This window comes from Abrus precatorius, unplaced genomic scaffold, assembly GCF_003935025.1.
Source record: "Abrus precatorius isolate BTA unplaced genomic scaffold, Abrus_2018 Scaffold9, whole genome shotgun sequence".
NCBI classification, from domain to species: Eukaryota; Viridiplantae; Streptophyta; class Magnoliopsida; order Fabales; family Fabaceae; genus Abrus; species Abrus precatorius.
In genome coordinates this window covers 10,558,968-10,586,937 of record NW_020874439.1, presented here as the reverse complement: position 1 = coordinate 10,586,937, position 27,970 = coordinate 10,558,968, and the positions used below count along the sequence as shown (strand labels likewise).

Below are 27,970 nucleotides of genomic sequence, written 5' to 3'. Positions count from 1 at the left end.
TATAAAAAGGGACTCTCTTTTTTTTTTTTAAATTATGAATGTCATATTATGATTATTTGGAAGGGCAACATCACTTGCTCCCATTCAACATTCCGCATTTTAGCCCTTCATGATACAATTACAGTGGTGTGTTTGAGTTGATTGGGTGTAACGTAATAACCCCCATTCCCTCCTTTAAGTCTAGATCCATGGATTTTTTAATTTTTTTTTCTGACGGGGCATAGATCCTTTTAGATCTTATTACCGCACAATGGATTACAACAATGAAAACTTGCTGAGGTATTTATGTAAAGTTGTAAGGTAAAGCATATACAAAGCAAAATTAAATTACTTAAACCATGAATTTCCAAGAAAAGAGGAAAAAGAATACAAGGAAGCTGCTTCTGGTGATAAACTATGATACCATTACCAAATCAACAGAATGGGCAAAGCTATAACTTCATGAGACCGGTTGAAGTACTGTACACTAGCAGCATGTTGAAGGACGGATATGCTGGCTATAACTTCCCTGACCTCTGCCAGAAATGACACTTCCAAGATTTGAACAGCTTGACAGAGTTCCAAATGTTCACCAGTGAAGTGTGATAACTCTTCCATGCAAAAGACAGAAACTGCATCCCAACAGCCAAGCTGAGTGCGCTAGGGATACAGAGAGCTGTTCACCCTTTTGAATAAATCGTTGAACATCGAAAAAGTTTTTCGTAAACGTATCCTAGCTCAGTCTTTTACAACCTCCTTCAGAAAAAGAATATCATCACGTGGATGTGCTTCTTCCACCTTAACTAATACTTCATCACCTATCTGTGTTCCGACAGAGACCCAAGCAGAAGTTTGAAATCCAACCTGCAAATGAGAATCACATTATGAATTCAAAAACATCAATATTATATCTTGTAACCGCATTTTACACGGGGTAAAACACCAGTAAAAGCAATACTCGGAGGTTATTTAGACAGCCATATAAATCAAGAAACTGACAAGATGAGAAATATCATAGTACCACTTTTAATATCTGAACTATTTGGATAATGAGCCATCTATCCGTCTTAATAGCCATTTTTCCAAGAGAAATTCTTTTATCAAGCTACAGAAATTACCTCCCAAACAAAACAATTGATAGAAACTGTATCAGAATGAGTGAAAAGAGTATATTATTGAACCCTAATCCTGATCTTGCCACAGTGGGCTGCAAAACCAACAGGAAGAATGACAAGATTACAAGAATGTATTGTTATTTGAGAGATCCAGGCCTCTCCATCCCTATTACACTTCTGAATTCTTGTGTCTCCTCTCTAGTTTCCCTCCCCCTCTTTTATACTAATTAATAACAGATTCTGTTCCTTAAGGTCTTCAACCCTAATCCTCTTCCTCCAACTATAAACTCTAGTTATTGAAGGAGGTCAATCAATTCTCCTCCCAAAAGGGGCCACCTTGTCCCCAAGGTAAAGGTTACTACCCCTAAACCACTACTGGTCCAAAATAACTTTCACTTCCTCTTAAACGTCAACATGTGACTTCCTCCATTCTCCTCTAGTGCTCTTGTTCAGTAATATTTTCCTCCAAGTTCAAAGAAAAGTTTTATTGAACTGCAATAAGACTATTTATTCTCTATGGTAATGAATATTGGGCTTTAAAGGGACTACACAAGAAAAAAAGTGACTAACAAAATGAAAATCTTAAGATATATGTATGGTCACACACACACACACAAAAAAAAAAAAAAAAAAGATAAGAAATGATTATATACAAGGGAAGATTGAGATAACATCTATTGAGCAAAAGATGACAGAAAATTGGATAACTTGTTTGAACATGTGCAAAGGTAACTAAAAAGCTCTAGTGAGGAGGAGAGTTGATTGTATGGTTTGAAGTCTTGTGTGGTACAATAGAAGAAAACCAAAATGAATCTTTGTGGAAATCATCCAAAAAGGAATCTCATGATAAATAATATCTTTGAAATTTGACTGTTTGATAAGTATATATTTTAAAATGTTTTTATGACATATTATGTGCTTGACCCTTATTTGATGAGGATTATATACTAATTTATTATTTGTTACTGTTTAGCATAAAGAGGTTATCAGTGTATTATTTTTTTGGTTGCAATTGAAGAAAATTTGATAGAAAATAGGGACACATTCAACAGGAAGCACAACTTTGCTTCACATCCAGCTTGAGAGTGTTTCACAATCATGCACAGCAGTACTGGAAGTTATGCACGGCCATGCTAATGAATTTGCAACTGAATTCGAATTTTAAATTTTAGATTTGGAGTTTGAAAATGGATATAAAATTTTGAGATTTGCATATCAGATATCTCTCTATAGATAAAATATATCTTTTTGGAGGTCAACTCATGATCTTTTCTCTGATTTTACACACTATTTAAAGAGTTTTCACACACTTAAAGAAGAGAACTTTTTAACCTGAACAACCTTTTTCTCTCATAGAACTTTGTCACTTGGAACTCTTCCCTAGACGACTTTTGACAACTCTTGGAGCCATTTGGGAGTGGAGATCATTGGTGAAGATGTAGGATACTTTTCCGGAGTCTGAGTAAGTGATTGAGAGTTTTTTGGAAGCAAGAACTCTTCTCATTTTTTTTCCCTTGGATTCTTTTAATTTGCATTACTTTCGAATGACTATGGGTTTATTTGTGTTTTTCATATATTTTTGCCTTGCATGATCATTGAGGGTAATAGTTTAGAGAAAAGATTGCTAACATTGCATAATAATTAGGTGTTAGTAATATTAGTATGACTAATTAGGGATAATAGGAAACTAAGATTGTAATTAAACTAAAAGTAATCATAAAGAGGTGTAAAGGAGAAACTACAAGATGTAGGTTAATTTTGAATAGTTTTCTTATTAAAAGTTGCACTATTTTCTCTTTACCTTCTGGATTTCTTTCTATTACTTTCCATTATTTCTATTACGCATTATTTAAGTTCAAACAATTAAATCACAATAGTTTTTATAATTGGAAACAATATTTGTGGGACAATATTTCAGGAACTCAATTTGAAAACCTATTTTATTACTATTCGACCAGTACACTTGCCTAGGAACACTTTTGACTAAGTTCAGTGCCATCATATGATCCGTGTAACCACCTCATTTCACATGATAAGACTTTATTGTATTTTTGGGTGTGAAACAGAGTATCAATGCCTCTACTACTGTACTATGATCCCATGGTTTCCATTAAGGACTGCAATATGGTGAATGGTAAACAATGATGACCATCATTGTCCTTCATTGCTTTTTGTTCGGGCTAACTCATTAGGCTATCGTTTGGAAAGTTTATAGACAGTTTATTGAAATAGCTTATAACTTCTATAAGCTCTTCTTAGCTTATTTCAATAAGCCTTTTAATATAGCTCATCAAAATAAGTTGTTTAAAGCTTAGCCCTTAAGTTCTATGGATAATTATATGGCATAAGTTATCATATAAAAAGAGTTTAGTGAATAAATACTTAATTAAACTATATATCTAAATAGGTAAATCAAAGAAAAGTGCTGAGCATATTCCATTTGCTCTGCTCATCTATAAAATTCATTCCATTGGATGTGGTCCATTAGCTCAGAAAATTGACCAACTTAGTGTAATCCCAGTCTTGCCTTTGCCTCCAACCCTCTTAAAATTAGACTAAACTTAACCCCAAAGACTAGCTTATGAAATGAGGATTGTCCAACATTTTTCAAGCTTTACTTTGGCCATATCTGTAATCAATGAGCAATCTCAAAACCCACCAGCAACATATTTTACATTGGAGTTGGGGAACAACATCGATTTGAATCATCTTCTTTGACTCTAGCATAATATTAGCAACATACAAGCACAGAGGTCTGGTGGTTTTGGTAGTGGGAGCTTGGACAGCATATGTAAGAACACGAGCTCCACCGTAATTTCTGTGGCAGAATCCAAGTCAGGCAGCTTGGGTGGTGGTAGTGGGTCAACCAAATTGGGAAAGAACCAAATCTCAAAGGCTAACACATGCTCTTTGTTGCTGTGCTTCCCCCATGTGCTACAGATAGAGCAAACTTTCCTCTTTGGTTCTGCTTCGCTGAAGTTTGCTTTTCTTCTTGTTTTCCACCTTCAAATGCTCATCCTGGCTTCTATTTTCAAGATGATTCAAAATGTTGAGTGGTGGTTGTTTTCTTACATTTCCACCCCCAATTTCTCCCTTGTCATATTTCTTTCTTTCTCTGGGTCTTTCTTCTCTGCTTGCTGCTTTTGTTGGGTTTCCCCTCTTGGGTTGCTTCCTTTTCCAAGGTTCCTAATCCCCACAGTTCATGTTTCTTTGGTGCATCTGTTTGACTTTCTTGCTTCTGATTCTTTTCTTTCATCTTGAGATGATACTAGTTCTAATTCCAACTCATTTTCTGTTTCCACATCATGAACCCATATTGGATACCTGGATCTTGTTTTGGTTGGAACTGCTTGAACAAAGCCTTTGTGAAGTCCGAGCATGTCACATTTGGATTATTCCCTTTCCACACAAACCACCAATTGAAAGCATTAGCTTGCATAGCCTTCCCAACTCTTTGTAAAGAACTCTTCCTCAAGTATTATTTACTTTTGTTGCCTCAATGCTGCTCCACATTAAATAGCCACCAATAGGCATCCTCTCATTCAAATTCTGGAATCATCATCAAGATTCAATATCCAGTTGATTGAAACTGGATCAGATTATGAATGATAGAGTGTATTATTAGAAAGAATGTTGATTCCCAAGATGTTCAAGATATCCAGGCCCCTCTGAAGTCCCTATTACAAGTTTGAACACACAGCGTCTCCTCTGTGGTTTCCCTCCCTTATCTATACTAATTAATAACAGATTCTTTTATTGTTACTGGTAACCCCCCTCCCCTTCCCCCATTTATTGTAATGAATAACAACTTGTCTTATTCAATTACAATGTATCAAGACCCTTAAGGTCTGTTACCCTACCCTAATCCTATTCCTCTTATTATACTATAGACTCTAGTTAATAAAGGCACAACAGCCAATTTAATATTCAGTTATTCACTGAATAAAAATATCAGGGTCCATCCAAGGGCAGTGATTTAAAAGTAGTACAATTAGATCACTAAAAGTGGTCACCTATAATCATTATGTTGTATTCCAGCATATCCAGAAAAAGGTAACAAAGGAAATTAATCCATCATTCATCCCAGATTAATAACATGATTGAGGTCATATTTAGCCACTGATATCATTTAAGTAATGTAAAACCATCCCTAACTAATTACAGATGGAGCTATTTTTGGGCAGCTACCCAATCTTTTATGTGCTTGCATTTCTAACTGGTACAATCAACTGATGGCATGGACTGCCAAACACATTATACAATAGGAACCATCAGCTACTTACCTCAACCAATAATAGGGCTGCAATTCGATCTTTCAAAAATCTAAGGATCATTGCACGATATGTTTTCTCTTTTGGTTGTCTTCGTAAATATTCTAATATCCAGTATCGAAGACTACTGCTGCAGAGCTTCCTCGCTGCTCTAACTCTCTCGTTTACAACTGCTGCAATCCCTTCAAGCTTACCAGCTGAAAAAGGTGGAGGCTCACCTTTAAGAAATGCCTTTACCTAAAGAAAATAAACATTTCCAGACTGTGAAGACAGACATGGGAAAAAGTCCTAGAAGAAATTAATAAGATGTATAGCATATGAATTACCCTTTTACAGAAACACTTTTACAAAGGCAGCCATGAGAAAGGTAATGAAATATTTATTTCAGTAACATGTTGCAAATAATTCAATCATACTGTAAAACACGTGATGGTATGATGACCAATATATTATTAATCATTCATAAGACTAAAGCACGAATTGATAAAATAAAGTCTTCTACGTTGTATTCTTTGCATGAATAGACCCAATTAATACTTTGGTAATTGCTAAATAGATAATTCAATAAAGAAAAATAGATAAGATAAATGCTGTACACGCTATTATTACGATGTGGAGTGGAGGCACTCTCAGAAAGAGTAGAAAGGTAGAGAGCAAAGAAATAAAATAAAATATATGCAAGGTAAACAAATTCTCCAAAAAGGAGAGAAGGAGTACATAAGAAAACAAAAACAAAGATAACAAGAAACACATCAAAGTTGTTCATTCAGTTCTGAAATAACAAAAATGTATACTTCCTTGAAACAGCCATGAACAAAACACCAAAGAGAAGCATAAATGTCGTCTCAAAACACATCTAGATGTATTTAGGTATCCTTAAATATGTGGGCATTTATCTCCAACCAAAAACATATCAGATCTCTCAGAAAATTTGCATGCTGACAAAAAATTTAGCTTCTTTGGTTTCACCTACAGTATTTTATTATACCAAAAAGGGCAGCAGATGTAATGGTTAGTCATTACCCTTAGGGTATGTTTGGGAAGGGAAGGGAGGAAAGAACATATTTCTTAATCTTAAATTAAAATAATTATATATCACTTAAAGATGATAAAAACATGATTAATATATTAAATTTATGTAATATATAATTTTTATATTTTATTTTGAACAAATATTAACTTTAAATATATTTATTTAAAATATAAAATTTGTCTTTCCCTTCCCTCCTTTCCAAAACCATCCTTCCCAAACAACTCCTTAAAGAAATTTTATAACCATTTATGCATAGCACCTATAATGGAAAAGATGATGGAAAATTGTCTAAGCTAGTTTGGTCATGAGTAAAGAAGACCTTTAGAGGTGCCAATAAAGATAGTGAATTACATGACTCTTAGTCAGGTAAAGAAGAGTCAAGAGAAACCCAAAAGAACCTTAGACGAAATTATTAAAAGAGACCTTTTAATTAACTAAAACTTTTGAAAATTTAATTTTTGACCGAACTCAATGGCATCCATGTGATCCATGTGGCTGACTTCACCTAGTGAGATAAGGCTTGATTATTGTTGTTTGTTGTTATGCATAGCAACCTTCTTTTGTAAATTGTATATCTATATTCCTCCAAATTCATATAGAAAATTCAATCATCCCAGAGTTGCACAGTTTGCATCCTGTCCCTCATGAAGGGAACGTGTACATTTTCATTTCTTTTCACTTTCCTGATTCTTGATGATTTTATAAATCAAAATTTCATTGCAGACATCTAGAAGCATCAAAGTCTGCAATCTACCATGGCTGCAAATTATATAAAATGAAAGCAAAATACCTGATAATGAGCAAGAAGATCTAAATATCTACGAATTGGAGATGTAAACTGAACATAACCAGGAATTCCCAAAACCCCATGGCGGGCTGGTTTCCTGAAATCAATTTCAGCAGCACGCATTACTTTGACCAGTGCGAAGCTCCTAACAGGTCCTTCTGGAAGATGAGAAAATTCAGAAACATTTATATCTGATTGGGGTTGTCCCCTGTATGGTAAAGGAATGCCATTCTGGGATCCAAATGTGGCAATAGCTTCTCCACAGAGTATCATCATCTCAGAGACTAATCGCATTGCAGGGTCTGCCTGATTTTCCACATAAAGGTTTAATGATGGCTCTGGATCCTCTGGGTTAGACACTTTAATGCGAGTATCTAATGTTGCAGTCTCAACTGCACCCTGATCAAAGGCAGGGAAAGAAAATGTTTTTATGTATCAGAGTCTAATAATTCTCAACAACTTATATAATTCCACGTGCCTTTATAAATTTTCATGCACATTTTTCAATAACCAAACCAAATTATACACTGAATCATTCAACAAACCTACTATTGAATAGCGTCCCATAGTATCAGAATATTTCTATAAAATTTTATTTTAAAGAAATATCAGCCTCAGAAAAATTAAATACTCTCCCAAAAGAGCTTTTCTAAGCAAAGAAAATGAACAGTAAAAAAATGATATCCATCAAATCAGGCTAAAATTTTACAATATTTGTGGTTGATTTGCTAAGTAACAAAATATATAAAGTATTAATGCAATTTTTCATCACTTATCAGCCACTGATGAAATTCTAAGTTTGTTGGACCTAATCTCCTGGACAAATCTATAAATATTTTTTTGGACGATGTAAGTATTAAGTTTCATGTGATGGACAAAGATCCTAGACAAAATATAAATATTGTTAAACAAATAACGGCAGTTTTGAAACCTCAGTGATAATTTAAGAGGAAAATCTCCTCAAATGTGACCTAAGCTAAGAATCAACTCCTTTTATCAAAAGAAAGTGTAACATCCCCCTTTTACCTTATACGTACATGCTTTTATGATTTCCAGAAAATTATTATTGTTGCTATTAATTGCAGTGCTCTTAAAAATATTTGTTTTTAGCTGTAAGAAATTTAGCATACATTATTAAGTAGTTTATTCCTGAAAATTATTATTTTATTTTATTCAGATAAATAGTATGTCTTAGTTGTTAATTATTTCTGTTACTGACTCCTAAAATTATATCTACGAGAATTATCTTATTAGTGAAATTTTATTTCCATTCATGTTTTCAAGCAATCCACTCCCTCTCTTCCTTGGCCAATGCCTGCTCCTTACATTGAAATTAATGTTATTTTAATTATTTGAGATGTTTTCCCTCCTCTTCCTCTATATAAGGATGTGTGCGGGGCCTCATAACTTTCAAATTGGTCTCCTACATCACAGGCCATGATCGATAAAATTTGTACACTTCAAAGCAATGATACTTGGGATCTTGTTCCTCTTTCTTCAAGGAAGTCTATTGTTAGATACATATGGATTTACACCTTAATGGCCATATTAATCGTCTTAAGACTCGTCTATTGGCCAAAGGCTACACTCAAATCTTTGGTTTAAATTATGGTGATACATTCTCTCTGATGGTTAAAATGGCCTCTGTTTGCCTATTTTTGTCCATGGCTACAATCTTCACTAACCCCTAAATTTGCTTGATATCAAGAATATCTTTTTCCATGATGATCTCTTGGAAGAAGTATATATGGAACAACCTTCTAGATCTAGACTTTTGTTGCATAGGGAGAGTCTTCCAAATTAGTTTGTCATCTAAAAAAATCCTTATATGGACTTGAACAATCTTCTAGCACATGATTTGGTCGCTTCAATACTATACTCTAAGAATTTGAAAAAACTCAAAGTAAAGTTGATCACTCAGTTTTCTATCATCATTATGCCTTGGATGCATTTATTTTAGTGTTTATGTTGCCAAAAGTTATTACTGTTAGCAGTCACCCTGGTATTACATAGATAAAACAACATTTATGTCAACATTTTCAGACAAAAGATCTTGACAAACTTTGATACTTCTTGAGAATAGAAGTGGCACAAAAAGACGTATGCATTGAATATTTTAGAGGAAGCTGGATTGATGGGTGTCAAACCTATAAACACTCCTATGGATCCTAATTCCACACTTCTGTCAAGTCAAAGAGAGCCTTTTTGATCCAAATAAGTATAGGAGGCTATTGAGAAGCTAAACTATCTTAATGTCACTCGTCCAAATATTGTGGATTACTCGTGCATATTGAGCACACTCTCCTATCGATAGGAGATCCACTTTTGGCTATTGCGTTCTTATTAGCGATAATTAGATTTTATAGAAGCGTAAGAAACAAAGTGTGTTCATTCAAATGCAGATGCAGAATATCTAACCATGGCCTTAGCTACATGTGAACTTATTTAGTTGAAACAATTGCTCAAGAACTAAGATTTGGAGAGATTATGAAAATGACACTCATTTTCAATAATCAAGAAGCCTTGCATATTGCCTCAAATCCAATGCTCCATGAAAGGACAAAGCATATTAAGTAGATTATCACTTCATTAGGGAGAAAATCCTAATCAAAAACATCACTACTAACTTTGTCAATTCGAATGATCAACTAAAAGATGTCTTCCCAAATTATTGAGAGGTTTTCATATTAGTTATTTGTGTGACAAATTTGTAGCATATGACCTATATGCTTGCGCTTGAGGGGTAGTGTTAAATATATGTAATTATAGTAATAAAGTAAGTTTATCTTTGCAATTATGTTAATTATGTATTTGAATATTTGATAAATTTTTTGTAATTATTGTTATTATCAATATAAATATATGCTCCATTATATAGCTGAAACACACGGATTCATCCACGTGTTCTCTCACTTTTCTCTCATTCAACAGTAAGTATGAATGTATATTTTGGGTATCTACTTAATTGATTGATTTACTTGAAGTTTTTTTTCAAAAAAATGATAATTTGTTGCTACAAAGTTGTTTGAGCAAATTTTTCAGCTTGGAGATGTATATATATATATATATGATGATGATGATGATGATATGTGTTTAAATGTGACTCTGATGTTATGGCCAATCAAATGTTAACATGGATGAGTTCCAAATATTGATGACTTGAGATATCAAAAGACAGATAGATATACATCTGCACATGCGTGTGTGTGTGTGTGTGTGAAATTACTAACAAGTTAGAACAACCTTTGAAGCCCTAGATAGAAATTTAAATGAACGGTTTGAAAATATAAAATTTAGCTATAAATTAAATTATTAATTAAAAAAATTATTTTGTAATTAAAAATCTATATTTGGGATTTGGATACTAATCAAGATTGAATTAGGAATTATATAAAATCAAATGAGTTTTTATGTTAAGTTACCAGAGTATGGACAATTTTGAGGTGATTAGCCAAAGGGCCTATATGAAGGAAATTTGAACTAACAAGTGTGCTTATGATAGATGTGTATGTATGTCTCCAAGGAATGGCTCACAAAGAAGTGAGAATCAATGTTATTCAGCTGCATCTTGTAAAGATGATTGGGATGATGCATAGATTGTATATACGTAGACGTCATAATGGTTTAGAAGGGAAATCTAGGGAGGGCCTGGTGTGAAAGCCAATCCACACCTCTAGGATTAATACCTTTTGGGGCGTAGGGGATATGCTATGTTTGAGACCCTCAATGGCTGGGATGGCTACCCTCGTTGAGACTTCTCTTTGCAGACTTAAGTGGGAAACTAGTTCTACATGCATTGCATCTCATTATGGAAGTGACCAACTATGATATTTATCAAATTTATGTACACGGTCATAAATATTGATCATGGCTATGAATGTATGTCATGAATGCATAATTATATATGTGGTTTTCTGCTGCTGAGGATAGGTAATTCTTCAGATGAGTTATTTTGTAATGTCTTTGTTAGATACCTAAAACAGAATAACACTGAATAGGACTTTTATTAACGCTTTCTAAAGAATACAACAAGAACAGCTGAAATACAAAGGCAATCTCAGGATAATTCGAGAGTCCTGTCTCTCCCTCCCTGGTAATGAATTTCTTATTCTTCCCTTTCTCACTAAACACTCTCACCCACCCTTTATAGGGTTCCAGATTACAATAGGCTGATATAGTTATATTTGTTTACAGTTATAAATAACTTCTATTTCCGGTTTTAGCTTTCCTTTGATAGACCTTCTTTATTATGGGGCGTGGTTTATGCCTATCGATACCCGGCGCCAAAAGTTTCACCTTGTCCTCAAGGTCAAAGGACGGAAAAGCTTCTTGTACCCTTGCAGCTGATTCCCAGCTATTTTCGCATAAAGGCAGGTCTTGCCACTGTATCAAGACTTCCACCTCGCCCCCTATCGTTTCACACACTTCCAATACGTTTTGTGGACAAACTAGCAGCTCGTGGTCTTCTGTCAACATTTTTGGTAGAGGTTGAGTTTGTACTGGTGGGCCCACTCTTTTCTTCAGTAATAATACGTGGAAAACTGGATGAATTTTGCTGTCTGGAGGTAATTCCAACTTGTAAGCCACCTGCCCTATTTTAGCTATAACCTTGAAGGGGCCATAGAAGCGAGGACTCAGTTTTTCATTTAGTCTCTTAGTTGTAGATTTTCTTTTGTAGGGTTGGATCTTCAAAAACACCCAGTCCCCTTCTTGGAACTCTTCATCTCTTCTATGCTTATTAGCATGTATGCGCATGGCATCTTGGGCTTTAAGGAGGTTGTTTCTTAGTTCGTCCAGCAACTCATCACGGTTCTGCACCAACTGGTTGACCTCCTCCATTCAGGATGGAGTCACAGACCCCTTGAGAAGGGATGGGGGGTCAATTCCATATAGGCCCCGAAATGGGGTCATTTTGCTAGAGGCATTGTAATTAGTGTTGAACCAGTATTCTGCCCAAGCTAAGCACGACGTCCAGTTTTTGGGCCTTGTCCCGGTTACACATCGTAGGTACACCTCCACACTCCTATTTACTACCTCAGTTTGGCCATCCGATTGTGGGTGGTAAGCTGAACTGAATTTCAACTCTGTGCCAACTGCTTTGAACAAACTTTTCCAAAAATTGCTCATAAACAGTGAATCTCTATCCGAAACAATAGAGCTAGGGAAGCCATGTAGTCTCACTATTTCTTGCACAAAGATTGCTGCCACTTCACCTGCTGTATAAGGATGGCCCAATGGTAGAAAATGAGCGTACTTCGTTAGTCTATCTACCACAACAAGGATAGTATCTTTTCCTTTAGACTTTGGTAATCCTCCAACGAAGTCCATAGAAATGTCCCTCCATACTGCTGTAGGGATGGGTAAGGGCTGCAGTAACCCTGTTGGAGTCAGAGTGGAGTATTTGTTTCTCTGGCATACATCACATGCTGCCACAAATTCCTTGATGTCTTTCTTCATGCCTTCCCAATAAACTATATTTGCAATTCTCTTGAAGGTTCTGAAGTATCCTGAATGTCCCCCTATTAAAGAGGAATGAAATTCCTTTAGAATGATGGGAATTTTAGCAGAAGCTTTAGGGAGTACTAAACTGTTTTTATAGAACAACTTGTGGTCTCTCAAGGTGTATCCAGGATGAGAAGTATTGTTCAGCACTAGATCCTGTATAATGGTTTTCAGTTTGGCATCTTGTTGTATTTCCTCTTGCCACTCTTCCCAATCTGCCATTTGTAGGACAGATAAGGAGTAATATGAGCTCCTGCGGGACAGAGCATCTGCAGCCGTGTTCTCTCTCCCTGGCTTATACTGAACTTCGAAGTCATACCCAAACAGCTTTGAAATCCATCTGAATTGTTCTTCTGCCCATAGCCTCTGATCCGTAAGGAATTTTAAGCTTTTTTGATCCGTTCGTATGATGAAGTGAGTTCCTAGCAAATAGTGCCTCCATTTCTGAACAGCTTTAACCACTGCCATCAACTCTCTTTCATAGACTGACTTCCTTTGATTTCTGTCAAATAAGGTAGTGCTCCAGAAGGCTAGAGGCTTTCCCTCTTGGAGCAAAACAGCCCCTAATCCTATCCCTGACGCATCAATTTCTAGGATGAAGGTTTTGGAAAAATCTGGGACACTCAGGGCTGGGAGTATGGTCATGGCCTGCTTTAGTTTATCAAAAGCAGCTTGGGCTTCTTTACTCCACATAAAGCTGTCCTTCTTTAAGAGTTGAGTGAGGGGTTTTGCGATCATACCATACTGTTGCACAAATCTCCGATAGTACCCCGTTAAACCCAAGAATCCTTTGAGGCCTTTCACGTTTTTTGATTGGGGCCATAGCCACATAGCTTCCACCTTTTTTGGGTCAGCTGCTACAGTGCCTGCCGATATAATGTGACCCAGGTATTCTAGCGTGGTTTGGCCAAAGGTGCATTTCCTTTGATTGACCTTCAGTTCATGCTTTAGCAGTAAATTTAATACCTCGGTTAAGTGCTGAGTGTGATCCTCTTTGTTTCTGCTGTAGATAAGGATATCATCAAAAAATACTAGCACACAGGTTCGTAACAGAGGTCTGAGGACTTCATTCATCAAGGATTGGAAGATTGAGGGTGCATTAGTAAGCCCGAAGGGCATTACCACAAATTCATAGTGACCTTCGTGGGTTTTGAAAGCTGTCTTCTCTAAATCCTCGCTTTTCATTCTAATTTGATGGTATCTGGACCTTAGGTCCAGTTTTGAAAAAATTGTAGCATTCCCCAATTCGTCAATGATGGGTATAGGAAATTTGTTAGGTATGGTTACCTTATTAAGCGCTCTATAGTCCACACAAAATCGCCAACTTCCATCCTTTTTCTTTACCAAAATCACAGGGCTAGCGTATGGGCTTAAGCTATATCTCACAATTCCTGCTTCCAGCATTTCCTTCACCATTTTTTCAATTTTCGATTTTTGATAATGAGGGTACCTATATGGGCGGATATTAGGAATAACAGCTCCCTCTTGTAGGTGTATGGCATGATCATGCTTCCTTGCTGGTGGTAATGTTGTTGGTGCCTCAAATAGCTCCTGATATTGATGTAGAACAGTCATTAACTCCGTGGGTATCTCTTCTGCAGCTTCCTTCTCTGTCTGCCTCATTCTACAATCTAGTAGTAGCCATTCCCCTCCTTGTTGTATGGCCTTGAGTATTGTGTTTATTGAGGTTCTGCCTTTGATTAATTCTGGTTCACCTTTCAATGTGACCATCTGCCCTTCTATATTCATTTTCAGGGTCATTTGCTCAAAATTTGCTCTGATTTCTCCCAGTCCAGCAAGCCATTCGAGACCCAGCACCATGTCTACCCCGCCTAAACCAAACAAGTAGAAGTCTTGCCTTATGGGTATCCCTTGTATCATCACGGAAACACCAACACATTTCCCTTTGCAACGCACCTTATGTCCATCCCCAACCTCCACTATGTAAGAGGGAGTATCTTTAATGGGTAATTGAATTTTGTGTACCAATTCGTGGGAAATGAAGTTGTGTGTAGCGCCACAATCAATTAACACTATCACCTTTCCCTGGCCCAACTCCCCCCCATACCTTGAGGGATTTTTTGGATGTGAATCCCCCAATACTTTTGAGGGATAATTGCCTGAATGATGCTCCCTTCTCTTCCTCTTCCGGGCTGTCCTCATCACTTCCCTCCATTTCTTCTATGAGCATCACCCTTAACTGTTTGTTTTTACACACATGGTTGGGTCCATATTTTTCATCACATCTAAAGCACTCTCCTTTTCTTATTTTCTCCTGCATTTCCGCATTGGACAGCCTCTTAAAATCCCCTGTTCTTCCTCTAAACCCAGACCCACTCATGTTGCTGCTTGTTGATGAGGCTGTGGACGCCCCTTCTATTGCCCTTCCTCCTGGTTTTTGCTTCTGTCCTGTGTCTACAGTCACTGTACGTGAAAAAGAGGGGGCTCTATATTGGTTCCCTTGCCTTTCAGACCTCCTTCTTGACTATAGCAGCATTCTTTTGGTCTATCATCAGGGTCTTTTTCATCCTAGCTGACAGGTTAGCAGGCTCATACAGTTTCACCTCTGCTCCAATTTCCTCTTTTAACCCATTCACAAACATGTCCATAAAATGTTCTTCTCCTACTCCGCCTAACATGCCTGCCAATTTCTCAAATTGCGAGACAAACTCTTCCACGGTATCCTCTTGTTTCAGTGCTAGCAGAGAAGCGAAAGGACTATGAAACATGGCTGGCTGGAACCTGTCAATAATGGCTTCCTTAAATTGTTCCCAGTGCTGGTGTGGGTGGCAAGATTCCCACCATTGGAACCAGCTTAGAGCCTTTCCTTCCAGGGCCACCATCACAGCTTGCAGTTTCTCCTTTCATCAGCCCCTTGCAACCTGAAGTATCTTTCAAGTTTGTTCACCCATCCAAACACATCATCTTCCCCTTCATACACTGGAATCTTCATCTTCCTCCACCTTTCATTGCTTCCTGTGTTAGAATGTGTTTCCTCTTCCACTGGTGGGGCCCCTCCGCCTGATGGTCGCTCCCCTCTGCTGTCTGCAGTGTGGTCCAAGCGATGGATCATTGATTCCACCAAATCTTCTAGCCTCTGAAACCGTTCTTCCTCACGAGCACGGTCCTCCTCGCACTCACGGCTCCAAGACTCCATGTGTTGTTCCAATTTTTTGATTCTTGATTCCATTCTTGTTTTGACTCTAGGCATTAACGGTCTTGATACCACAGCTCCTGGATGGAGCTCTGATACCAATTTGTTAGATACCCAAAACAGAATAACACTGAATAGGACTTTTATTAACGCTTTCTAAAGAATACAACAAGAACAGCTGAAATACAAAGGCAATCTTAGGATAATTCGAGAGTCCTGTCTCTCCCTCCCTCGTAATGAATTTCTTATTCTTCCCTTTCTCACTAAACACTCTCACCCACCCTTTATAGGGTTCCAGATTACAATAGGCTGACATGGTTATATCTATTTACAGTTATAACTAACTTCTATTTCCGGTTTTAGCTTTCCTTTGATAGACCTTCTTTATTATGGGGCGTGGTTTATGCCTATCAGTCTTTCGGATGGTTGTATGATTAATTTGTTTGGTGCAGCTCTAATGAGTTTATGTTTGCTTATCTTTGGATTATGTTTCTCTGTGCAATTGATAGGGTCAAGTTTCATTTAGTTTATAATAATCATTTGACTTTCTGTTTTCATTACAATTATGTTAAAATATATTTAGGCTTGTTTTCGGTTTGTAAGTTATTCCCTTCCCCGTGAAGACTTTAACTTTACTATATTATGTTAGCAGGTCTGGTTTAAATCTTTATTGATCAAACGGTCATATTTGATGAGTTATATTCCTTTTCTCAAACTATTCAGTTAAGAGACTTATACAAGATATTGGCTAAGTTATGAAAGGAATTTCTTAAATCTTGAAACTACAAAACAATCGATTCCCATATTAGGGAAATTGAAACTTCAAATTGTTTTTCTCAATAAAAATATTTCAAGGAAATCACTCTTTGTCATAAAAAGTTAACTGGCAGAATGTGTGGAGTACATGATAAGGTGAATAGGAATTTGGTCCTGACAGGAAGAAAGATAAAACCCCAAATTACCTGGAAACACAATTTTACAGGCAGAGTGAAACTAACAAATTTAAATGTACCTGCTGACGACGCCAATTGGAACGAAGGTATGCAGCCTCAGACAAAATTCTGAGTTGACCCTCCTCTTCAAGGTTCAAATGGAGTAGCTCAGATGCACTCTCATAAGTCAGCATGTATGTTGGTTTAATCAATGAGTTAAACACTGAACATTCTGCAATACTGTTACACCCACATAGGACATCAATAACAAAAGCTCATCTTAGTTATTATTATGACAATTATTTTGGCAAGAGGAATTCATTGACAGAAAGAATAAAGCACGGGAGGAAGACAAAGAATCACCCTGGAGGGAAAGGAAGGGAAAAAAGAGAAAACATTACCTCAAACCATCTTTCCACCCCTTAATCTTAACAATAACCACCCCCCCCCCCCAAGATTAAAAGAAAAAAAAGAAAAAGAACAAAGCAGAAATCATATACCTATATATGTTAATATATTTTACTGAAAAGGAAGTTAAGGATCCATGACATGAGCATTAAGTTAAGAAAACACAAAGACTTATTCTTGTAGCTGAGAAAATTTGAATGGTTTTATAAGTTTAATACAAAAAACTTGAATGCTCTTACATGTACATTTTACCTAATAGACTAATACAAAAATTCAACTCTGTTATGAAACATAGGAGTGGTGAAGATCAAATTCAATTTAAATATGAGTTGGCAATCACAGCACATGCACATAAATCAAAAGGAAAACCAGAAAAGGTTTCACTAGTCATTCATTTGATTTCAAACCTATGAAGCACGAACATATCACTTGTTTAAAGTGTCGCGGTGTCAGACACTTCTTACATTAACACTTCTCAGATACTTGTTTGACACATGTCTAGCACTCCTCACTAAATCTCCAATTTTATCACCTCAACCACTTGAGGCAAAACCTCTCCATACAGTTTGGAAATTTGAGCCAACATTTCAATATATATATGGTCACACATTAGCATTATTTAAAAAACTACATATTTTTAACTCTGAAAAGTTAGCTTAAAGTATAATGTAAAATATTAAAAAATAATGCCTTTTAATTTTTTTGTAAGGCTCAGAAAAAATATATAACTTAGATATTGGTTTGAGAAAGTGAATATGCCCTGCTTTGAAAGATGTAATTTTATCTTGTTTTGGGACTTTAGTAAAAAGAACAAGTGCTTACATTGTAAAATAATGTCTCTTAATATTTTTTTTTTAGAAAATTATTATTATTATTATTAGATGCAGTGTCCCTGTCTCCTATATTTTAGGCATTAGTCATGTCAAAGTTCATGCTTGAAAGCTTCAAAACCACCGTGTTATATACTTCAATAACACCCTTCCTCTTTCAACCTAATAAAAATGGAGTTTCATTGTTACCTCCTCAGTTAGACCTCCTAGGCCCATTTTACACTTTAAGGAGTAGCAGGAGTACACTCTCTAATGTACTCTTATTAACACGCTCCTAATTATTGGCTAAAATTTATTTAAAACTGTAAACGGACAAGAGAAAATCATTAAATTGAGAGTGAGAAAGAGTAAGACTCAATGATTGATGTAGTTTTTAATAAATTTTAGAGCAATAACTAAGAGTGTATGAGAAAATTAGAAAGTATATTTCTTAGTATTTCTCTTTACACTTTAGCATCAACCTAATGATATGAAGCAACAACTGATACAATAAATTCCTCACAACATCCAACTGGTGAATTTAAATTTACCTGCCATCATTATGCAGCACAACTGATACAGTAATAGCATTACAAAACTCCCCTTGTCTCAAACTCATGCCCCCCATCGCAAGATTTTCAGGAAACATAGAATAAGTAGCAGTGGGCAAGAAAACAGAAGTTCCTCTTCTCATAGCCTCCCTGCATGCAATGAAGTACATTGTTAGATAGCATACTTAACACATGTTAGAACATGTAAATAGCAATAAACATAAATTAGGGATTTGATTGATTCATTTGTATTTATGATTGATTCTATTTGTTCCCTAATACGTGATTATAAATACAACTTGTGTGCACCTACAAATCTACAACACACAACATTCAGACATATTTTGCTTATACACATTATAGAGGAACATAACACCAAATATTCAATAAAATATCTCATTGAATCACCGCCAGATACCTGTCCAAAATACTTCCAGGTTGAACATATCTAGTTGGGTCTGCAACATGTATCCAAACTTTAATCCGACCATCTTGCAACTTTGTTGCACTCAAAGCATCATCAAGCTACATAGTATGATCAGTTAATAAAACAGTAGGCTTCCTAAGATAAATGGAGCAACACTTGTAAAAATATCAACCCAATGAATAATACAAAAGGATAGATTGTTCACCTCATCAGCCTCATCAACATCAATGGCATAGACCTTTAAATCAGTAAGATTCTTCCTATTAACCTGACCATAGTAAAACACAATGATTATCTAACAATCAAATTATTAACATGTGTCCAAGTAGTGATTACTGATTAGAATAATTAGAGCAGTAAAGGAGAAAAACTGAAAAACAGGATGTAAGGAAAGCTTTAAAGTCAATCCTTTACACAGTTTAAAAATTCCACAACATATGTACTGTCCATGTATTTAGCAGATGAATTTGAATAATCCATCTTCTAAGACTAGTTACATATACATCATTAAAGCAGGTAAGACACTGGAGAATAGGAAATCTAGATCTTTAGAATTACCATGTTTGTATGACAACTGTTTATCACCTCAAATTTCAAAATCATAGCTATGAGTGATGACTTTGTTTGATTGCATTTAGCAGTTTTAGATATCCAAAATTAAATTTATAACAATCTAGTCAAAATCGCATTTTGGATCGTAGAATCGTACGATTCTACGATCTCCATCCATGTCTGCGCTGAATCGGTGCTGGGAACACGAAATGGTGGGATCGTTCTTGCTGGGTCGTAAACTCGTTGAAGACGTGTGATTTTGACGCACAAAGATGAAGGCTTTATGGGCCAACGACCCGCGACCCAGCCCAACCTCATTAAAGCTTTTGGAGCCCTAAAATCCCATAACCAACACTGTGACTTCTTCCTTTCTTCTTCACTCTGTTCTGCGAGATTGGGCGTCACTATTGTGCGACTTCTCTGCGAGGCTCTGGCGACTGGGCTTAGCTTTGACGACTGGATTTTTTCTGTGATTTGGTCTGAGCTTTTTTGCTTTTTGTGCTTTGTTTTTTTCTTCTTCATCTTCATCATCTTGGCTGCTGCGTGTAATTGCAATTTTCTTCATTTTTTGCTTCTGTGCTCTGCTTTCTGTTTTATGTGCTATTGCTGTCTGCGACAAAATGGCTTCAACTAGTAGTCAAGCTCCTCCCTCCAAGTCATTACCAAAGAATGCACCGGGAAACAAAAGTGATGTAGCATGACAACATGGAATTGCAATTGAAGGTACAAGAAAAATTCAATGCAAATATTGTCAAAAAATTATAAGTGGAGGTGCTTATCGATTGAAGCATCACTTGGCTCAAACAGCCAAAGATGTTGGAGCATGTAAATCTGTTCCGGATGAGGTCAAAAATCAAATGTGTAATTTACTTGTAACCATGCAAGAAAATTTGAATAAAAAATCAAATTCCTTTGCTGAGAGAGAAACTTTAGATACAAATGATGGAAGCAAAAGAAAATCAAGTGAGAATGAGGTGACTGGAGGAGGAAATATTTTTCGGAAAAGGACCACCCAAACAACAATCAACAACATATTCAACAAAACTAGAAGAGAGGAGGCTTGTCAAGCTATTGAAAGATTTTTTTATGATAATGCCATATCATTCAATGTAGCAAGAAGTGATGATTTTTCTGTTATGTGTGATTTAATTGCCAGCCATGGTCTTGGATTTAAACCACCAAGCTATTATGAAATTAGAGTAAAATATTTGAAGAAGGAAATAGAGTTAACAAAGGAGAGATTAGAAGAACATAGAGCTGAATGGAATATTGTTGGATGTACATTAATGACTGATGGGTGGATTGATAAGAGAAGGAGAACAATATTAAACTTCTTGGTAAATAGTCCTGAAGAAACTATTTTTTTGAAGTCTATTGATGCATCTCATATAAAAAAATCAGCTAATAAAATATTTAAAATGATTGATGATGTTGTTGAAGAAATTGGTGAGAAAAATATAGTCCAAGTTGTGATTGATAATGCAGCAAATTATAAATCTGCAGGGGAGATGTTGATGCGAAAAAGGAAACACTTGTATTGGACCCTTTGTGTAGCACATTGCATTGATTTGATGTTGGAGGACTTTGAGAAGAAGATACAAATTCATGAAGAGACAATTCCAAAAGGTAAAAAAATTATAACCTACATTTATTCAAGGACAGGTCTTATTTCTCTATTGCAACAAGGCAAAGATTTGATAAGGTCAAGAATCACTCGTTTTGCTACATCTTATTTGACTCTAGGGTGCCTTCAAGAAAATAGAGCTGCTTTGATAAGAATATTCACATCTAATGAATGGAAGTCCTCTAAGTTTGCTAAGACAAAAGATGGGAGAGTTATAGAAGAATTGATTTTGGATAGAGAGTTTTGGAAGAATATAATCACTTGTTTGAAGGCAGCATTTCCTCTTATCAAAGTTCTTCGAATAGTTGATTCAGATGAGAAAACTATGGGCTTTATTTATGAGGCAATGGATCAAGCTAAAGAGAATATTCAAATTGCTTTTAATGGTGTTAAGAAAAGGTAACTAACTATAACTACTATCAAATTAAATTAGTCTCCATTTTGTGATCTATGTTGTATTGTATATTTAATCTTTGTTGTTTGCTTTTTATCAGTTACGTACCTATATGAAATATCATAGATGAAAGATGGGATAAACAGTTCCATAGGCCTTAGCATGCTGTAGGCTATTTTCTTAATCCTAGGATGCACTATAGTCCTAAATTTAAGACTGATCTTGAAGTTAAGCGTGGACTATATGATTGTTTGATAAGGATGGTGCTTGATCAAGTTGAACAATGTAAAATTGATTGTCAACTTGATTCATTTAAAAAGCGAGCTGGTAATTTTAGGAGTCACTTAGCTAGAAAAACTATTGATATGCGTCTGCCAATTGATTGGTGGATGTCTCATGGAGATGAGTATCCTGAACTTCAAAGATTTGCTATTCGAATACTAAGCTTAACATGCAATTCTTCTGATGTGAACATAATTGGAGTGCCTTTGAGATGGTAAGTAGAAATTCTTTTTTCAAATATTATGTACTAGGCTAGCCAACTATTTTTTGTATCTTAAATTATAATTTAATATATTATTATTTGATAGGTGCATACTAAAAGAAGAAACCGTTTGAAGCAAAATACAATGAATGATGTGGTATTTGTTATGGCAAATTCAAAATTGGCCAAGAAGAAGACAGCTAGGAGAGTAAAGGATCTTCATATAAATGTAGATGATATTCCATCTGACAATGAGTAGATAATGGAAAATAATGATAGAGGAAATCATGAAGATTTGGGCCTAGAAGACAATTTGGAAGATGAGGACATTGAGGTTGATACTCTTAATGAAGATGAGGACTTAAATTTAGATCAAGGTTCAAATCAAGATGTTGGTGTTGGTGATGTTCCTAATATAGACAATTTAGATGATGAAGGAGATGATGGACCAAATGAAGAAGATGGGCCAAATGAAGATGATGAAGGATATGATGAATTTTTTTATTATCAAAATATTTTAGATATGATAAAATAGATATTTAAAGTTTGGATATTGATTTTGTATTTGGTTTAGAACTTTAGAATATGTTTATGTTGGACATGTTCTTAATATTCATCTTTTAAAGTACTGTGGTTTGAATTGATGTTTTTATTTTCTTCCTATTTATACTATTTTATATGTATATCTACAATTTTGTAAGATCTTACGTTCCATGTTACGATCCTATAAGTTACAATCCTGGACCCCCTCTCCGATCCTACGTAGAATCTCGATTTTGACTACCATGATAACAATATCCTTTCCCACCCTTGAATATGAAATTGACCAACAATATATGTACACCATGTAAGTTGTAATTAAATAGCATATTTACATCAACAGTGAAAGACCAATTGTTAAACAACATTTTTTAGAAATTTATTGATAACCAATTTTCTTGACAATTTTATCTCAATAATAAATGGCGGCATAAATCCCTCACCAAGGAACAAAAATCCTCTCTGAATGCATCAATTTTACACTTAGTAATATTTGGTTTTGAAGGATGGGAATGGACAGGTATATCAAAAATTTCTATCATGTTAATTCCATGTAACTTAAACTACTATTCTAAAGAATCAGCTATTAAGAAAGAACGTTTGTGATAGATTTCATATTTGAGCAATATATTCAGGCAAATAAAACTCACCTCATCGGGATCAGATGAGTCTAATAGAACACTTTGCGCTGCTGATATGATTACTTCTGAATGATCAGTGGGAATTCCCAACTTCAACAGATCAAGATTGACATGTACAGGAAAGTATCCAATATCTATGAGAAGTTTAACAGCTGAAGAAGCTGTTTTTGCCAGACCCATTTCCTTAAGTATCTGCTAATGACACAGAAGATCTATTAAAAGAACAAGAATATTGATAGAATTGGACCAAAGAGATTAGAACAGAAAAGAAAAAGAAAAGAAAAGAGACAAAATCCAAGAATCATGTATTATTGAGAAATGACTCTTGTTGGGGAATTGATACCCCTACACTAGTGCAGAATGCTTTACAACAAATGCTGTAACAGTCCCAATCTGGTATTCGAGAGCCTGATCTCTCCTAGTCCAATCCAAGTAATTAACCAAGATGTCCCCCACTCCCCTCTCTTTCTCCTATTTATTCCTCCCTTGTGATTATTGGTTAGTTATCAGTTATTATGTTGCTGATCCAGGGCTGGCCCACCTTTCTTGTTCCTTACATACACCTTCCTAATTAGAGGACTAACGAAAATATACTTTGGTGACAGACATAAATAACATTCTATTCAAGAGATTCATTATTACTATTCAATGATTTTCTACTAAAATTCCTAGCAAGGAGACAACTGAATCCACCAAGATCATCCTTTCTTATTGTTACGAAGTGATAGGACAGTTACACAATAGTGTTGTATGGCAGTTATGCATGTTTAGTGATAGGACAATTATATGAGGTGCAGCATGGAAGTTATGTGTGTTTCTTAAATAGGATGTGCGACAGATTTCTGATTCATTCAGTTAAATTACTGAAACTTGTTTGAAGGAGACTCCTGGTTAGGGGTTTAGGCCTGTGCTAGTGTTCTGTTCTAAATATTTTGGATTAATTCATAATTTTTCCAATTATACCTTCCAGTTTGTGTCTTCAAATTCATGAGCCTAACAATTGGTCCAATCTGCCAGATGCCACCAACTAGGACGTACTCAAGACAGAGGGATTGGAGAAACAAGTAAAGCAGATTTCCAAGATTAATGATGAGACAAGGAGATCCAACTCTGAACAGATCATTGTTTACAAATGACGGCAAAACCTTGAAGAAATGCAGCCTTTATTGAAGGAGTTCATCAAATCATTGATAGGACAGTTATGTAATGAGTTGTGTGGCAGGTATGCGTATTTTGCAACTGTAGGACAGATACATGATGTTTAGCTTGGCAGTTATGTTATGTTTGTCTTTCTTAAGTAGGTTGGGTGACAGATTTCTGATTCTAACAGGAAGTGTTGCTTTAGTAAGTGCCAAGCATTAATGCCATAAGCTTTGTACAAAACTTGCACATAATCCAATTTGTAAGTATATAAATATATGAGGAGTCTAATTAAAATAAGTTAGAGAATCTCATGCATAGATTCTCCTCTCTTCTCTATTCTTTTAACTCTTCATATTCTTTGCATAAATGAAAAGAAGCACCAATTCCTACAATGCTATATTAAATCAAAAGTTACCATCCCAGCTGTTTTCTTTTGTTCATCATTTTTACATGCGTCAATAGCATATGCTTCAAGTGATTCAATTCTGCCCCAATTTTTCTCATCAACCATCCATGAAGATTTTGGAGGTTTATCTTGAGAAGACTTTGACTTTGCAGAGGTCAGTAATTCAATAAACTCCTGAAGTTCTTTCACAGCAGCCTCCTTGGCAAGCTTCCTACGAATAAGCTCCTCAACCTGCCTTTTCAAAAATAATATTTTAGATATATATTTCCATTTATCTCAAAATAACTAGTACAGCAAACCAAAAGAATATACGCTGCCTCATATGCTAAAAAGTATCACACTTTTATGGCTAATCCAATTCACAGTATCATGAATTAGTGCTGTAAATGATGAGCAAAGAACAATCAAAGAAGATAATTTCCATGGGCACAAACCTATAACTGCACCCTTTTACCTACCCAAAGCAATTTCCCTCTTTCTAAAACAATAATAGAAGAAAATTATAATAAAATTTGGAGGATAAGGAATAATCCCTGACTGAAAAACAAAATCAAAAAAGAAAACACCAATGTAGCTTAGCTGCCCAATCACTCTGCACATTTGCCAGGGAAACCTTGTTAAGAAGACCACAAACATTACACCCAATAAAAGCCCAAAGCTTAATACATCAGCTATTGTGTCAAAAATATCTCCTTAAGAGATACAATTAATATGAGAGAGATACAATAATAGCAACATTTAATGTGTTCTTAAAGCTGAACGGAGTAGTACATTATAGTTTATACCTTGTGGAAAAGTCTGCGGTTAAATAGCAAAGTAATTACAATGTAATATAAAATCCTCCATGTGATGTCACTGATGTGTCTTCATTTAACAGTTTAAACTTTTGGGATGATTGGTTGATGACTTGGTACCATACCCTACAACCATGTGGTCTAGAGTTCAATCCCTATCACCCCCATACTTCTAATAAAAAGTTGAATTTAAGCACAAGATAGGTGAACCTATGCGTTGTCCACACTTCCAGCCTAAAGGGCTCTTGAGGAGACAAGTTAGTATAACACCATAAATGTGTCTTAACTTACAGCTAAAGCCTTTGAAATAGTTCACTCACTTCATAATAGTAATCATTTAAACTATTATTCTATGATCCCAGTTTACAAGAAATATATAACAAGTTAAATCAAAACACCCAAAATAATGCAAGGCTCTCCTTGGAGCGCATGTATATGTTAGGAAAGGACTCCAAAAGGGAGAAACATACTTTATATAAGTAATGTAAACTTATTAACTTTCTAAACCTACTCTACATATGAAACTAATACATCTACCTGCTCACTTGGTCGAGGTCCATAAATGGAACGAGATCCTTTAGTTTCAAGCACAGTAAAATATACTTCATCTTTTGACAGCAAAAGATGAGCAGAATAGCTCTCAAGCGGATCAGAACTGCCAAAAATTATCTGCAGAACAAGCAGCTCATTTAGGGGCAGAGGGGGAATGCTTTAACATCTAGTCAAGAAATCATCTTACCTCAGCCAACTCTTCAACTGTCACAGACTTATTCTTTTCAAGGAGCTCAACCCAAGCAAATTCAAGAAGTGATGGATCCTGTATCATATCAACCATAATTTACTTATTGAAAACATGTAACAAGTTATAAATTTGGCATATTATGTTACCATCCCGTAACCATTGTGAAACTGACCATGTTGTCCTGAGCCTTCTGAGCAAAATCTGCAATATCAGCTTGATCGAAATTGTCAATACCGGGAACAATATACGTCACTTGTTGTGGCTTGATGGAAGAAGTGACACCATTCTTCAGCCCAATAAAGACAAGAAACAATTAGACTCCACAAAAACTAGTAATATTCAGCATTTATAAAAACGCCATAAGTTCCGACACCTAGCAACCTATTAAACATGCCGCATTATGTTGTTTCTACTAGAACCTGATCAAAAACCATCCAATTCTTCTTGCCATCGGGTCTCTGAGCAACTGCTAGCAATACTCTATCAGAATCCTTCTTGAATTCCAAAAGCAATCCCTTTTGCAATGAACGGTTCACAAGTCTGTCTTCTACAAGCTCCTCCTTCATCAATCCCATGCTGTCAAAACAATAAATTAAATTAGTACCCAAAGCAATGCCAAAGCTTATAACAAAATTTACAAGACTTGCTTCTCGTAGCAGTTATCTCAAAAGTGACTGTACAATTCCACGTTTGGATATTGCATAAACCAAAACATGCTATGAAGCTTATATCAGATATTTTCGATTGAAGGTATAACAGTGAGGGTTACGCACATGGAAGCGGCGGCAGCGAGACGCTTCTGGCGGCGTTTGCGCGCGGTTCGGAGCTCTTCCATAACGCTCTCGAAGAGAGTGTGGATGGAGCGTCTTTGAGTTTGAGTTTGAGTTCGGGTTTGAGTTACATAATAATAATTATAATGGGGAGGGACAGAGTGGAAGGTGAGGGAGCGAGATGAGAAGTGGGTGGCGGCGAAGGAGAAGAAAGGAGGAGAAGAAGAACGGAAGATGAAGCAGTTATTCGCCGCTCGAACGGCCATGCTTCAAAACTGACGGAGGTGAATGTTCAGAGGCTCATCGCGGGTGTGGGAGGGTAAGATGATAAAAATGGAGGGTGGTGTTTGGCAAGTGAGTGGTGTGGTGCATACTGCACAGTCAAGACCAGTTTTTGTAACTTTTATACAAATTTTTATAATTTTTCTTATTTTTATTTTCTTAATTACCTTTTTTTATACTCTTTTATTTATTTATTTTACTTATGAATATATCTACAAAATACTAGCATCTATTTCTAAATATTGAATGTGAATCTCTTAAATGAAAACCTTTTTTAAAACTACTTTAAACATTTTTAATAGTTAATTTTTTCTCTATTATATCATATATTTGTTCTTTCATAGTATATATTTTTATTTAACTGCACCTTAATTTATTTTTAATAATCTATTTTTACGTTTAAAAAATATATCTCTATAATTTAGTTCTACTTGTTAATAATAATAAATATATTTATCTTTTTAAAATATTAAATTTAAAAATAATCATATAATATATTTTTTTTATTTTAAAAAATTTTAATTTAATTATTCGTGTATAATATGTAAAAAAATTCACTTGTTTGAGTATTGACATATATTTAAAATATATTTGATAAAAATAATTTTAATAAAATATTAAAATAATTAC

At 35.5% G+C, this 27,970-nt stretch overlaps 1 protein-coding gene across 5 annotated transcripts; it reads right to left on the bottom strand.

Moving 5' to 3' along the window:
- Nucleotides 1–51: 51 nt before the first annotated feature.
- LOC113851499 (ribonuclease II, chloroplastic/mitochondrial) lies at nt 52–27,446 on the bottom strand. 5 transcript variants are annotated; one of them, XM_027481998.1, is made up of 14 exons: nt 27,062–27,426; nt 26,670–26,864; nt 26,461–26,574; nt 26,286–26,363; nt 26,084–26,215; nt 24,762–24,983; nt 23,213–23,395; nt 19,174–19,236; nt 18,960–19,066; nt 18,542–18,691; nt 16,854–17,013; nt 7,189–7,584; nt 5,378–5,602; nt 52–843 (listed from the first exon to the last, which is right to left on the bottom strand). In XM_027481998.1, the coding sequence occupies exons 3-14, from the start codon at nt 26,461–26,463 to the stop codon at nt 718–720; spliced, it is 1,845 nt and encodes a 614-aa protein (XP_027337799.1). In that variant the 5' UTR covers nt 26,464–26,574; nt 26,670–26,864; nt 27,062–27,426; the 3' UTR covers nt 52–717. The 5 variants fall into 5 exon arrangements, with proteins under 5 accessions (XP_027337799.1, XP_027337801.1, XP_027337797.1 ...); XM_027482000.1 differs by having other exon boundaries at nt 202–843; nt 26,708–26,864; nt 27,062–27,446; XM_027481999.1 differs by having other exon boundaries at nt 682–843; nt 23,213–23,398; nt 26,708–26,864; nt 27,062–27,421.
- Nucleotides 27,447–27,970: the final 524 nt, after the last annotated feature.

Coding starts and splice junctions, on each gene's coding strand:
- LOC113851499 (XM_027481999.1), bottom strand. CDS start 27,324: ATGGCCGTTCGAGCGGCGAATAACTGCTTCATCTTCCGTTCTTCTTCT. Junction 26,575..26,707: donor ATTGGATGGTTTTTGATCAG/GTTCTAGTAGAA, acceptor ATTGGGCTGAAG/AATGGTGTCACTTCTTCCAT. Junction 24,984..26,083: donor GACCTCGACCAAGTGAGCAG/GTAGATGTATTA, acceptor TTGAAAAGGCAG/GTTGAGGAGCTTATTCGTAG.